Source organism: Sesamum indicum, linkage group LG8 (assembly GCF_026168435.1).
Source record: "Sesamum indicum cultivar Baizhima isolate 11 linkage group LG8, ASM2616843v1, whole genome shotgun sequence".
NCBI lineage: Eukaryota > Viridiplantae > Streptophyta > Magnoliopsida > Lamiales > Pedaliaceae > Sesamum > Sesamum indicum.
In genome coordinates this window covers 30460240-30474775 of record NC_142664.1, presented here as the reverse complement: position 1 = coordinate 30474775, position 14536 = coordinate 30460240, and the positions used below count along the sequence as shown (strand labels likewise).

Below are 14536 nucleotides of genomic sequence, written 5' to 3'. Positions count from 1 at the left end.
TGCTTACTACATTGACTTAAGAATGGAAAGGAGAAGACTTCCAGACTCGGTTAACGTGGGAAATTAGTCATATTTGATTGGTAAGAATATAAAAGTGGATAAATGTGTGTATCTTCTACATAAAATATAAACGTTCTTCTAAATGTTCGCAGGAAAATGTTAGTAGAAGAAAGAATGCGCGCTAGAGGAAGGGCTTGAACCTTCGACCTTGTGGTTAACAGCCACACGCTCTAACCAACTGAGCTACTCCAGCTTATTGGTTTTGTAATAATCAATTTTTATTATTTCGACACTCTTGTCCGTGTAATTACAGAAAAATTAAACTCAGACTATATCCTTTATTAATAAATTCATGTATGTTGTTGTACATACATTTTTTTAATTTTATTTATGTATTTATAGATTTGAGATGTATATATTTATACTAATATAAAAAAAATACTTCTTCGCACTTACAAATGACGGGCATTACTGTACTAATTTTTTGTAAAATAAAAAATACTTTTATGATAAAATAATTAATTCATTTAACTTTTTAACATTTATAATAAATGATAAAATATTGTTTTTCTTATTAATATAATATACTAATTATATATTTCTTTTTATTTTTAATATATTTTAAAAAATAAAAAAATATTTATTATATGGATGCATATATATTAATGAGTAAAGAAAGTGCAGAATTTATGTGTACAATAATTTGCTTTTTAAAGACTTCCGCATCACACATTTCCATTGACATTAGGGAAGGAGTCAACCACCGTGGGTTTTTAGAACGATGTCGTATGGCTAAAAGCCTAAAACCTTCCGGGGCACACTTCTTCAAACGACGCCGTAAAAACCACTCTAAGTTTCCCAATAAGCTCTCCCCTCACCGCAAAGAAAGAAACCCTGTAATAAAATTCACAACCCACGACTTTCACTCTTCCTCTCTCTCTCTTCAATTGCCGGCAGAATTTTGCCGGAAATTTATCTCTGACTCATTTCCGGAACCGATCACAGTCTCTGTATCGAAGACGCTGATTTTTTTCTCCGAATATCTGTACATACATGCACTTTCCTGTATAGAGAGTGATCAAGATAAGTATTGGGTTATGGAGGATGATTATTACTTAAGCGGCGGAAGCGAAGAGGAAGATGATTACTACCCATCCGATCGGGAAGCGGAATCGCTCGACGGACTCGAGAATGAAGAGTCTGATGCTCAGTGGGCCACATCCAAAGCCCCTTCTTCCAAGGTGTGTGCATAATAGTAACTTTACGTGGTATATATGAATGCATGTAAATGAGTTCTGTTCTTGCAAATTCTTTCTTGGAGTTGTGCTTTCTTGAGCTGATTGTATCGGCTTTAAAATAGAATTAATTTGTCGAGAAGCAATGCGAATTTTGTTGGGTAAATTTGAAGGTGTTTTTTTGTACAATGTATATGTTGTTCGTTTTCCTTGCTTTTCATGGTTAAAACTGCTGATTTTTTGTTATGTTTTTGGACACGGTATATGGTTCTTATGTCTAGTACATCTTATGCTATTACATGGGTATGAAGATTTATAGAAACACGGAGTTTTGTGTTTTTGTTATATCTAATTCATCTTTAGTAGGTGGTAAGGGAGTTATTTTGTCATGGACTGAATTTGCGGAGTTGCTCCTTACCCTTTATTCTGGTTTATTAATCTGTTGTTCTTTTGTTGTTGTCTATGCTCTTTTTGCAGGTAATCACAAAAGAATCTCTGTTGGCTGCTCAGGTATGCTCGCTTGTACTTACATTGTCCAGTTCTTATTTGGTTTGCTAGTTTCACCGATAACAATTTTTTCCTTGAAATTGGCTAAGATATCCTAGTATGCCTGTTTATGCTAGTTTGTTTTAAAATTGTACTAGAAAGGCCCTTCAACATTTCTTCATCCACTAAGAGCGCGAAAACTTATGTGTAATAAGTAAGATGATGTTCGTATTCTTTCTCAAACCTATTGGAACTCCAAATAAGAAGAGCAGAATAGCTTGCATGTATTTGACTGAAGGCAGGGGTTTTGTTATCTATGCAGAGAGAAGATTTGCGTAGGGTTATGGAATTGCTATCAGTTAGAGAACACCATGCCAGAACTCTTCTCATTCATTACCGTTGGGATGTTGAGAAATTGATTGCCGTTTATGTTGAGAAGGGGAAATCTTGCATGTTTTCTGAAGCAGGTGTTTCTGTGATTGAACTTGTTGACCTCGATCCACCAGAATCTTCCTCTACATTAATGTGCAATATTTGTATGGATGATGTGCTTGCAAAGGATGTGACAAAAATGGACTGTGGACACTGCTTTTGCAACAATTGTAAGCACCTTTTCCTTCATTTGGATAAGCTTCCACTTCCTTACTGGACCATGGAAATGGCATGAATACTATAGCAGGTTCTCTATGTTCTGTATGACATTGTACTTGTAAAATACTACATTCTGGTTTATTTTGCATTTTGTGGTGAGTCTTTTGGCACACATGGTTCGAACTTTCATAGTTTCACTTCTGTTTTGCACCACAGTTCTGGACTCCTTTAGCTCTTTACTGTTTGTTAATTATATATTGCCTAATTTTCAGGTTGGACAGAGCATTTTGTTGTCAAAATAAATGAGGGGCAAAGCAAGAGGATCAGGTGTATGGCCCATAAATGTAATGCTATCTGTGATGAAGGTATTATCAGGAAGCTAGTTAGTGTAAGACATCCTGATTTAGCAGAGAAATTTGACCGATTTCTTCTTGAGTCGTACATTGAAGATAACAAAATGGTTAAATGGTGTCCTAGTATACCCCACTGCGGGAATGCAATACGGGTAGAAAATGATGAATTCTGTGAGGTAGAATGTTCCTGTGGTTTACAGTTCTGTTTCAGTTGCTTATCAGAAGCCCATTCACCTTGTTCATGCTTGATGTGGGAGCTGTGGACCAAGAAATGTCGTGATGAATCTGAGACAGTCAATTGGATTACTGTACATACAAAGCCTTGTCCTAAGTGTCACAAACCAGTCGAGAAGAATGGTGGTTGCAACCTAGTCAGTTGCATATGTGGGCAAGCATTTTGGTAAAATTGCTTTCTCAGCTGCTTTTTCCCATTCCTGTAGCTCAGTGAATATTTAGATGCATGCTTGAGGAAATTACTGAATCATCATTCTTTATATCTAATGCCTAATAGAATGCTCTGTGCATTTTAAGTTATGTAATTGACCCCTCTGCTTCCAACAATTCTTGACGTTTGTGTTTGTACTTTTTGACTTGTGAATCACTTGAATGAAATGCTCATCGCCATAATTATCCTTCGTTATTGGAAAGTGTCCTTGCAGATATTATCATTTGTATTTCTCATTGAATCTGCTTTTATGCGTATATGATGCCATCAACAATTCTTATCTTCTTGTATTATTGTTCTTGTCATATTTCATCCCCTAAAGATAATTATTTTGTACTTTCTTTTTGTATTTTGACTATTCTTTTCCTGCTTTAGTTGGCTATGTGGTGGAGCTACAGGCCGAGATCATACCTGGTCACACATTGCTAATCATAGCTGTGGCCGTTATAAAGAAGATGGTGAGAAGAAGGCTGAGCGTGCAAAGCGAGACCTCTATAGGTACATGCATTATCATAATCGCTATAAGGCTCATACAGACTCCTTTAAGCAGGAATCTAGACTGAGGGAAACCATAAAGGAAAAAGTATCACATTTGGAAGCAAGGGACTCAAAGTTAAGAGACTTCAGCTGGATTACAAATGGGCTCTGCCGGCTCTTCAGATCAAGACGAGCTCTCTCGTATTCATATCCTTTTGCATTCTACATGTTTGGAGAGGACTTGTTTAAGGATGAGATGACCAAAAAGGAAAGTGAAATAAAGCAGCACTTGTTTGAGGACCAGCAGCAGCAGCTTGAGTCAAACGTTGAGAAGCTATCCAAATTTCTTGAGGAGCCATTTGATGAGTATTCTGAGGAACAAATCATGCAAATAAGGATGCAAGTTATTAATCTCTCTGTAATCACAGATAGCCTCTGCAAGAAAATGTGAGTGAGTTGTCCTTGGAGACCTAAATTTTGAGGTGAATGAAGTTGAAACTGTAGCTAATCTTGCAGGTATGAGTGTATCGAGAATGACTTATTGGGTTCACTTCAATATACAATTCACATCATAGCTCCATACCAGTCAAAAGGCATTGCAAAGGCAGAGGAGCTGACTTGGAGTGCTCAAGCAAACAGCAATAATAAATGTCAGAAGATATCTAATCAGGCCACTGGTAAAGTGGATGAAATTTGACTTCTTATTTTTATGAATAAGCATGGGGATGATTATTTTATAACGAATCTTGTGTGGTAATGGTTGGGAACCTTTTTATTTTTGTTCTTCCATATCGGCATAATCGTATCCACTTAGATTTTCCTTGACATGCCATTTCTGGTTTGTTGTTCAATTTGCATAGCAAGGCAATTTTGCATTTGAAAAATTTGTCTTGCAGAGGGTTACTTTCAGTGTGCTTTGTGAAGCCCTTCTAATGCTTATTCTACTCGTGTAAGTTCTATTTGAACCTATATACATATATATATATATATATCTTATTCATGTATCTGGTGGCAGCTGAATGGAAATTTCTAGAGAATTTCATTTGGCATGTGCATTTCTTAGGCTTACCTGGTAAGACATGTTTGTTTGAAAGATCGATAATGACTTAAAGCTAATGAAAAACTATAACCTGATTATTTATAATAATGCCGTGAACTGATTGTCAGTTGTTAGTGAAAGTTTGCAGAATGCAAGAGTACTCAGGCTCTCTGTTGACGTTTCTCATACATTTTGTAGGAGACCTGATAGAAATAGGAAAAGCATCGGCTTCCGGGACTTCGGATGAGAGCACACAGTTATCAAGGAAGCGTCCTAGAAAAGGAAGTTCTGCAGGCAGTATGTTTGATCTCAACTTGCCTGCAGAGGTTCACCAACCAAATACCTAAGAAGTCGCTCTCGTTTCCAACTGTGGGGGTGCCATCCTAAACCCTCAGCACAGTGCACATAAATCCAGTGCATTTATTGGAGGAAAGATATTGTCCTCGACTTTGGAGGATCCGTGTTGTCGTATTTTGGTTGTCAACTATATTAGTGTTGTAATGGAAGCGGAAAACTAGCTTAACTATGTATAGTCTTTTGTTTTGGACTGGGGAATAATAGGGTATATCTGGTGGAGTCCATTCTGATGCTGAAATATGTTGATAAGGGAGAAACAGTAGCTGGAGGATTGGGATAACATTGAGTAATAGGATGCAATATGTAGATCCGATTCTCGTTTTGCTTTTTAGATATTGGGCAAATTCTGGTCGCTCAAAGTTGTTTAGTATTGTCGTGTGGCAGTGCCCACCCATTTGGATTCTCTCTCTCTATGGTATATATATTATATATGTAATGAATGGTAGCTCTACTGATCTCTGTCTTTCTGCCAAAATGCCCGTGAAAATAGGATTATTGGATGAAAGAATGATGGAATTAGTACAGGATTGCACGTGAATACCTGATGCGAACTGTACGACCTAATTCTTTTGGAATTATCCAAATGTTCATTTGAGGTTCAAGCTCCCAAATCCAAACATCCAGAGAAATTTTAATCCCGATTCGATTGGATAAATATAATATATTTAATGTGATTGATATACAGTTATATTTCAATTAAATATCATCTTGATGTGCAACACCGAATAATGCTGCTCATGACAGGCTCTGATGTTCCGATTATTGCCAACATATTCTACCTTTGATCTTAATTTACTAGTGATGATAACGATGTGTAACCGGGAAATGGCCATGAGATTCTGTGGAACAAAACTCTGCTCTTGCAATGCAGACGGATGGTGGTGGCGTTTACATTTTTTATCTTCAATGGCCCGAAAGTTCCGCACTACCAGGTTATTTCCACTGTCCATAGTCGACTGCAAGCTCACGATCTCCGCCGTCCCTACATGATACTTGAAATATGACAAGTACGCGTTTCTCCCAGCGGAGAAGATTGAGGTCTAATTGAGCGCCAAAACAGTTATTGCTTTCAACTCCCACAGCTCGACGTACGGCGAGAATGATGCTGTATCAAGTGGTCGGAAGGCGGATGACGGCATCCTTTAACATCGGCCTCATGACAGAGAGCGACAGCGGCCATGCTGAGGGAGAGTGACGTCATTTGCTCAACATACATGATGGAGGAGAGATAGAGGTTCAAAAGCAACGTTGGAGACCGTTTATGACGAGCCACGGGCCAAGAGTGTAATTTGAATACCGTCGATGAAGACCTTATCCTGGTTTACGATGGTAATGTTGATGCTGTGATTGGAGAATAAGTTTCCTACCATGGTGCCGAAAATTAAGTTTTGGAGGAACTGCCCGGCCGGAGAGTGAGAACACTCGGAGGGGGACAGGGAGGGAACACAGAGGCAGGTGAGGGCACTGGACTAATTTTCAAAATCTTCTGTTTATTTATGGGCTTCCAGAATAAAAAGTGTTGGGCTTATTCAAATATTTGGTACAGCAAATCTGGTCTTCGTTGATTTAGAGTTGGGCCTTCGATTTCCATTAAAGAAAGAAACTTTGCTAATGGTGCCGGTGCAACTAACATAAGCAAATTTACACCCAAATTCGTCCAAATCAAACCAATTACAGTGTAAGTGTTACTTATCATGTGATTGATCTCATTATACTTGTTATATAATTGGTTCAGATCCGATCAAACTCGATCTCTATTCGAATTTCTGCTAAAAAGATTAATAATTGAAGCATAAGTGTGTGTATTTATGAGTTGGAAATGCAAATATTATGGTTGGGTTCATGAACTTAGCTTTCAGTTGCAGAGTCTCATGCATGCAAATTGTGCCTCAATTTTTGTCATTCAATTGCAGTTTCCAGGCAGTACAAATAGCATAAAGAACCCAACCTAAGGCAAATACATATGCTGGTCTAACAGGTTTGCAGATTCCTCCTTTGCCTTTGACTTTTTTTCCCATTGGAGTGCCTTTGGAAAGTTCGCTTTGGTGTCTTTTCTGAGTATTTTAATCCCAAACAGAACTCTTGAATTTAGTGAGTAATATGGCTTGTCTGCAACATTACTCAGTAATCTAGGTGTCAAGATTCTGCTTGGCCTTTTTCTTTAATAGAAGCTGATTTAGATAAAGATGTCTCTGACTATTGAGATTGTCAAAATCTGATTAAAAACCATATTCACTATGTGCTTAGATTTTTAAAAGGCTATTCTGGCCTCTCTATGGCTTATTCTTGATCTTTCTTCCCTTTCTATCCGTGTCTACAAAAGTTTTGGAGATGTCAAAATGGGAACTTTTGCTAAACTTTTTGAAACTTATTATACTTGTTTTGTATTTAATTGTTATTAGTTCTTTGAAAGTTTAGAAAACAGATGTGCATGTCTAAATTTCTACCAACGATCACGACATATATCCTGTTTATTGTTTTGAGATAGCATTGAACCATGTACATCATTTATGTGTATGTTTGACCCTTCAATGATAATTTTATTGGGCAACAGGTTCCAGACTATATCTCTCATTAACCAAACATTAATTGCAGACATCAAACAATGATTTTTCCTTTTGCTTTTCAAGAAAAAGTGAGGTCTTTCTCTCACCAACTTCAATGACCTGGGAGTTTGTATAACTAAGTCCATTAATTGGCAACTAATCGATGCAATCTATGTTTTTAATTGGTCTACTAGCATGTTTGTAAGATTCTTTGGGAAAGTGATAATTGACTTACTAGAAGACTGTTGGTCTCTAGAATCAATTAATTATGTATACTTCTGTAAACCCATAAGCAAAAACAGAGGTTGTTGGAACCCCCCAGCAAATGACAAAATAGCATGAATTTCTTAACTCCTGCATTTCATGTTGAACAAAATTCAAGACCTATAAGTCAACAATTACTACAATTTTTTCCAGACAAATTTGTTTGATTTTATGTATTTAGAGTAACTTTTGTTTTACATATAATTTACTGTAACTGCAGTTGTACTAGTTTTCTTTTGTTTCATTTTCTCTTTTAATCTTTCCCCCCTTTATACTTACAAGAATATAACCCTTTTAATTTCCGAGCTTCTTAGGATATGTACCTAATTTGAGAAAGCTCTCTAAAGATTTGTAAAATCTTGACAATCCCCAGCATAATCTTAAAGATAGTGAACTTTTAGTAGGAATATTAACTTTTTCTGAAGAAGCAAATGGCACCAAATCCCATAAAAAAGCCGCATTTCTTTTTTATGTTACTTTAGCTGAGCTGTTACTCACAAATGCTGCCTCTTTTTGGGTCGTGTGTGACTTGTGCATATTTTTGTAGATGTCATGTAAGAGATGAATTAGACCATGCATTGGCAAAATGCACAAAAGAAAAATCAGTCATCTCTCACTCCTTGTTTGCTTTTTGTTTTGACCTTCACCTTTCAGCCCTTTTGAGGTGAGCTAAAGCCAATTTTATGCCAAAACTTTTTCCCAACTGTTCGCTACCATGCATTTGCATCATTGATTTCATTGTTTGTAATGCTTATCTTTGACTTAGAAATTGATTTTGAACTTGAGGCAGCGAAAGAATTTAACAACTAAACTGCATTGTCCATATGGTGGTACAAGAAACAGTCTTTAGATAATGTTGGCAGATTACATGATTAGCATCTTTACTTTGATAGAACTGAAGGGGGGATAAAGTGGAGGCGTTCACTTTAGCCCGGAAAAGAAAAAGGGCAGGACGGAATCAATGGATTCAGATTTTCTCCCCCCACTCCCCTTAAACTTCACATACATTAGTCAATCTTCAGTTTACCTCCTTATTTTGGCCGGCTCTTATCTTTATGAACAACATATTTCATTAATGATAATATGAGATAAATGAGCCAAAATTACCCTCTGAGGTGGTAAAACGAATTCATGGTCACTGGCTAGCTACTGCTTTTTGCTGCTGTATAATACATGCATATGCAGATTGTCCTAGGCTACTCTGTGTTTCTCAGTTTTCTTAGTCTTGTTTAGGCCAAGTGATTGTGAAGCATTAAATGCCCAATTCTCTCTTTTCGTCCGACTTTGATGAATCAAAAGCCCCCAACGAATTTGCTTCTTTTGATGCAGGGAAAGGCCTCCCCCCACATTGCATAAAGCCAACACAAAGGTGGCAAGGCTTTCTTTCAAAAGTGACCAGTCAAAACAAAAACAGGCATCCTTTCAATTTTACGTCCGTCCCCACTGCCCGCATGTGTGCATGAATATGCATGATGCACTCAAATCGTAACATATATACTTTTCCACTGAAAATTGGTATGAAGACTTTCTAAATAATTTTTTTTTATACATGAAAATTAATTGCCATATAATTTTAACTTAATCAAGTTTTAGTTATTGATAACCCATGTGACATGAAACTAAACAAATTTTAGAAGTGATTTAATATAGCACTCTCGACTCTCGAGGTATATTCAGATAGCTAAGAGCTGATGCCTAATAAGACGGGTTTGGATTTTTTTATTACAAAAGAAGAAAATATTTTTTGAATACTTCGGTTTATTGAGTTCTTTTAATATGCTGTTTTCTTGAATATTTTAAGTAACAGTTTCTATATACTTAATTTCTAAGTGGAGTGTGGTGTGCCTCGGTGTTTGAATTTGAGAATATATCAGTTTTGAATGCATTTGGTCATCACGACCAGTAGGTTGCTGGTTCAGTTTTCCAAGACTCTGTGTGAGTGTATAAGTGAGTAGTCTTAATTTCTCTATTCCTGCATGTACCCTCTTCTACCAGAACAGAGAATCCAACAAGAGTTTTTGTTGTCGCAAAATTAATGTTGTTTGGAGCTTTCTTATATCATGTTTTTGTTTCTGTTTACGCAGTTGTCACTTTCTGTTGGATTATCCGCTTGCTGCATTTAATGCTGTTTACAGAGGATTTCCCTCAAGTGGTCCGAATTAATACATACCTGGAGCTTTAATACTCGACCGAATATTCATATCTGCTTCATGCATTTAATTTTTCGTTAAGTTGAAACCCGATCGAGTAATGTGCAAGCCAAAAGCTCTGTGAGAGGTATGTCATTTCCCCTGCTTTCCTTTTCACAGCCCTGAAATTCCATTTGCTGCTTGTCCTTCTTCTGTAGGCCAAGGCATTAATTGGAGAAAATTTGAATTGAGAATGTTCAGAATAGTATAGATTCATTAGAGAGAAAGCAGACGGGTGCTTGTATCCAAAGTTCTCTATTCATCATCATCTCAATCATGTTCGTGAACAAATGTTGTTGAATCTAATTAGGAACTCTCACGCGAGATGACTGAGGAAACAGTAACTTGATTTTTTGAAAGTTAATATTTTGCTTTTGTACTTGTAACTTCTCTTTTTTACATCCATGACAAGTTTTAATGGCCTTTCTTTTCTTAAATGCTTCTTTTGTCCGATGTTTTAATGATTGCGCAGGTAAGGACTGAGGATGTAAAGTTTGTAATCATCTATTAGGATTGTCACCACATCTTTGTACCGGAAAAAGGAGTACTTATCAGGTTTTTGTTACTCATTTGGAGTTAAAAAGTTAATACACGAGTATGGGGCACTTGAAGAACTTTGAACCTCAGAGGAGACAACTGTCCCCAGGCAAGGCTCAAAGTTTGTTGAAAGAGGAGGTAAACTGCTAATGTTTATGTACCAGTTTTCTCTTACGTATTACAGACATAGTTTTTTTATTTGAAATTTCTGTAAGATGCGAAGAAATCCTCCTGCTAATGTGACAAACACGTTGCATAATTGACAGAAGAAAACACTCCAAAGACCTCACGACATTACCTTCAATCAAAAAAGAAATTGATCAGATTTTGACATTTATTTACATGGTTTTTTTATGATGCTACATTCCACCCTTCTAGATCGTGCAGCTTCAGAAAGAACTAGAGGGTCAAACTGTGGTACGGTCTGCACTAGAGAAAGCAATGAATTGCCAGCCTCTCTTGGATGATCCCGCATATAAATCACTTTCTCAGGTTTTCTGTTTTTATTCTTTTGTAAAAGTTACCCAGTTTCTATGCTTAATACTTCCCCTAAAATTATAATTTCCATAGTTATACAGACAAAAGTATGTAACTTTGCTTACTCTAAAGCATTCCTCATGAATTCGTATATGTCCAGCCTGTTGAGAATCTCATCAAAGATATTGCTATGTTGGAGTTGGAAGTTATATATTTGGAGAAATATCTTCTATCGATGTACCGCAGAAGTTTTGCCAAAAGGCTGTCTACTTTGCCTACAGCAGATGAAAGACCAAGAACCAATGCTGAAACTCATAATCAGACGTCTTCTTCGGAAGTTGCCAAATCTAATTTAGAATCAGTGAACGAAAATTCAGTCATTAGATGTAGTACCGTTGTGCCACATGATGATTCAGCGATCATGTTTTCTACAAAATGCAACGACATTATGGGAGCAGAAACACTGATTGACACAGGTATAGACAGAAGCCAGTCATCACTATCTCACCGTTCAGCTTGTTCCTTCAGAACTTCACCTCCATTCGAAGCTGTGGCTGAAGCTGTAGATGCATATCATTCTCTACCTTTATCAATGCTGGAGGTATTATCTTAATTAACATGAACCAGAAGTTCGTATAATATTCTAGCGACAATAAAGCCTAACTAAGATACTTTTTGGTCCCAATTTATTTATGTCTAACCCAGTATCACCTCTTCAAGGACTTTAAGCTGATATAATTGATGGATGCTCAGATCTATTTAATTGGAATTGCTTTCTTATCTTCTCAGTCATATTCAGCAATAAGTGGTACTTCCTTGTTTGATTAGTTATTCTGACAAAAAATGTAAAGATAAAGATCTTCCTTGGTCTAATAAAGCTGATATTTCTTTGATTTATGTTAGATTCCTCATTAAATGTTCTGTTACTGGGGACATTTATTGAGATAGGAAAGTGTAGGAGTTAAATTGAATTCATGGGTGAAATTTAGTGAAAGAATTGCCACTGATGTATCATACGTTCTGTAATTTCACCAGCGGATACAGGACTGTACATCTGATGCTAATCTGGCAGAGAATCTTGGTTCTAGTTTCCCTGATCGTGTTCGGGAAACACCCAACTGGCTTTCGGAGGAGATGATCAAATGCATATCGACCATATATTGTCATCTGTCTGACCCTCCTCTGTTTGCTCGAGGTCTCAATTCTACTTCACACTCATCACCACCAAGTAAATTTTCCCCAAGAAGACATCATGATATCCCCGGCCTGTCAAGTGAAGAAAATTTGTCTTTCTATTCATGGCTTAACAACCCTTTCCATGTTGACGCATCAAAAGAATTTTCTGGAACTTTCTTCACAATGGTTGAGGTACAAGGCATCTGTAGAGATTCCACGAGGCTACATGCTGTTCAAGACTTGCTACAAAGTTACAGGTACCCTAGACCTTTTAGTTTTACTGTGGCAGTGAATGTCTAGTCATCAAACACAAATTGTTTGTCGATATAAAGTTCACCTTTTTGACTCATCATAAGTTCTAATCCTAAATGTACATGAAGCTTGACAGGAATAACTTGGCAGCTGCATTGATATTTGAGAGTTGTACTTCTGGTTTGTGTCATAATTCAAAAGTGTTGAGGATTACCTTTTGAAAAAAACATTTTCTGTGCATCAAATGTCTCAGTTTGAGGAGTCCGTCTCAGGTGTGTTGGTTCTTGTTGACATGATTGCTACTCTTTCAGATCTCTTATTTCTAGGTTGGCGCAAGTTGATCCAGGGAAATTAAAGCATGAAGAGAAATTGGCATTCTGGATTAATGTTCACAATGCACTAGTAATGCATGTAAGAGTTCATATCTATTCTCCGCTTTCTTCAAAGTTATTATATGTTACAAGGCAGAAATCAAGTGCAAGCATTTATGCAACGTACAGGCATTTCTGGTTTACGGAATCCCACGAGGAAATTTGAAGAGGATCTCATTAGCCCTGAAGGTACTGAAACTCCATGTTCTTAATCTTCAAGTTCTCTGGCTCCACTTTTCTACTGATCTGTGCTCCAAGTGTTCCTCTTCAGCTAATACAAAAGAAAATTTGCTTGATCCAGGCCGCATACAACATTGGAGGCCATACGGTAAATGTGGACACAATTCAGAGTTCTATTCTAGGATGCCGGTTGCCTCGTCCAACTCAGGTATTTGCTGCTCAGCTATTTGATCATATCCAGTTGCTCCTCTTCGTAAAAAGACTGATTCTTTTTCATGGGGTAATGGGCCTCAATTCCTTGCTTATAGTGGCTGCACTCATTGTTCTTCCCCAAGACAAAGTTTAAAGCTGGAGACCCTCGGAAGGCATATGCAGTAAAGCACCCAGAGCCTCGATTACATTTCGCCCTTTGTTCAGGGTGCCAATCAGATCCAGCAGTAAGCCGCCATTTCTTCTGCTGCAAACAAAGAGTACCATAACTCGGTACTTCCGACTTCCGTTAACGACATTCCGTCCTAATTTTCTGCAGGTCCGGTCATATACTCCCAAAAAAGTGTTCCAGGAGCTAGAAATGGCAAAAGAAGAGTACATTCAAATGAATATAAAGTTACATAAAGAACAAAGATTACTCATACCGAAGAATGTCGAATATTTCATAAAGGAGACAGGCTTATCTCCATCAGGTGTAGCAGAAATGCTTGAGCAATCAATGCCCGACTCCATGAAAAACAATTTTCACCAGCCTCAGCAAGGAAAATTCTGGAAAAAGTTGGAGTGGATCCCTCACAACTTCACCTTCCGTTTCCTACTCTCAAATGAACTAGTCAGCTGAGGCACATGCATGAGCTAGCAATTGGCCCAAGCTGATAGGCGTCCGTGCAGACTTAAAACGCGATCCTCAGTTTCATGAAATTCTTTTCATGTCATAAGTCCTTGATTCTTGACAGCTTTGAATGACAGATGAATCATGAGTCCTTACAAAGCATTTGGACACTAAATCCCAGCTGAGGAACATCCAGTTAAGTTACATCAATCATATGAGAAGTGTCGATGAAGTCACCTGAGAATTTATCTGCAGAATAAGGCATGTAGGTGATTCAACTGTCATTCCAAAAACTGCTTCATATGCACTGAATCACGTTGATGAATGTTCTGCGGCCAGGGGACAGCGGCCCCGCCCCTCTGAGTGAAGTTTATTTCGTGTACTAATTACAATGTTACATAGAAGTGCCTACAACCAAGTGCGATTTTGTTCCTTACTGTGCCACAATCTTCAGGCTTGTAGTCCCCAGAGTTTAAACCAGAAATGTCTAACATATCTGATGATGAAGCAAATTACATAAGAGACGACCAAATACACACAAAAAGTTGTTTAATAATAGTAACCTCCTTTTCTTTTCAGGCTAGCCCACTGCATCATCCCCTATTTCGTCCCCATCAGGAAACATTAAAACCTTCACAAATTTAAGAAATTCCAGAAATTGATACGTATATAACATAATCAGCTGATCTGGATTTAGCCAAAGTCCCTTATAGTGTGCATTGATGAAATGCCTTGAAT

At 37.4% G+C, this 14536-nt stretch overlaps 2 protein-coding genes and 1 non-coding gene across 8 annotated transcripts; 2 read left to right on the top strand and 1 right to left on the bottom strand.

Annotated features, from left to right (window-relative positions):
• Positions 1-179: 179 nt before the first annotated feature.
• On the bottom strand, positions 180-253 carry TRNAN-GUU (transfer RNA asparagine (anticodon GUU)). The gene has a single exon. It is a non-coding gene; the product is annotated as a tRNA-Asn (tRNA).
• A 583-nt stretch (positions 254-836) lies between these two features.
• LOC105169601 (putative E3 ubiquitin-protein ligase ARI1) lies at positions 837-5438 on the top strand. 2 transcript variants are annotated; one of them, XM_011090030.3, is made up of 8 exons: positions 837-1241; positions 1713-1745; positions 2044-2323; positions 2585-3065; positions 3486-4034; positions 4104-4264; positions 4484-4536; positions 4825-4966. In XM_011090030.3, exons 1-7 carry the CDS (start codon positions 1098-1100, stop codon positions 4507-4509), a joined length of 1674 nt encoding a protein of 557 aa, XP_011088332.1. In that variant the 5' UTR covers positions 837-1097; the 3' UTR covers positions 4510-4536; positions 4825-4966. The 2 variants fall into 2 exon arrangements, with proteins under 2 accessions (XP_011088332.1, XP_011088331.1); XM_011090029.3 differs by lacking the exon at positions 4484-4536 and having other exon boundaries at positions 840-1241; positions 4825-5438.
• A 4006-nt stretch (positions 5439-9444) lies between these two features.
• On the top strand, positions 9445-14230 carry LOC105169600 (ternary complex factor MIP1 leucine-zipper protein). Of its 5 annotated transcripts, none has more exons than XM_088883384.1 (11): positions 9445-9460; positions 9878-10341; positions 10455-10657; positions 10898-11011; positions 11157-11597; positions 12032-12429; positions 12736-12835; positions 12925-12984; positions 13097-13183; positions 13284-13412; positions 13505-14230. In XM_088883384.1, the coding sequence occupies exons 3-11, from the start codon at positions 10580-10582 to the stop codon at positions 13805-13807; spliced, it is 1710 nt and encodes a 569-aa protein (XP_088739510.1). In that variant the 5' UTR covers positions 9445-9460; positions 9878-10341; positions 10455-10579; the 3' UTR covers positions 13808-14230. The 5 variants fall into 5 exon arrangements, with proteins under 5 accessions (XP_088739510.1, XP_088739509.1, XP_020551916.1 ...); XM_088883383.1 differs by lacking the exon at positions 9445-9460 and adding an exon at positions 9486-9728; XM_020696257.2 differs by lacking the exon at positions 9445-9460 and adding an exon at positions 9486-9740 and having other exon boundaries at positions 9878-10070.
• Positions 14231-14536: the final 306 nt, after the last annotated feature.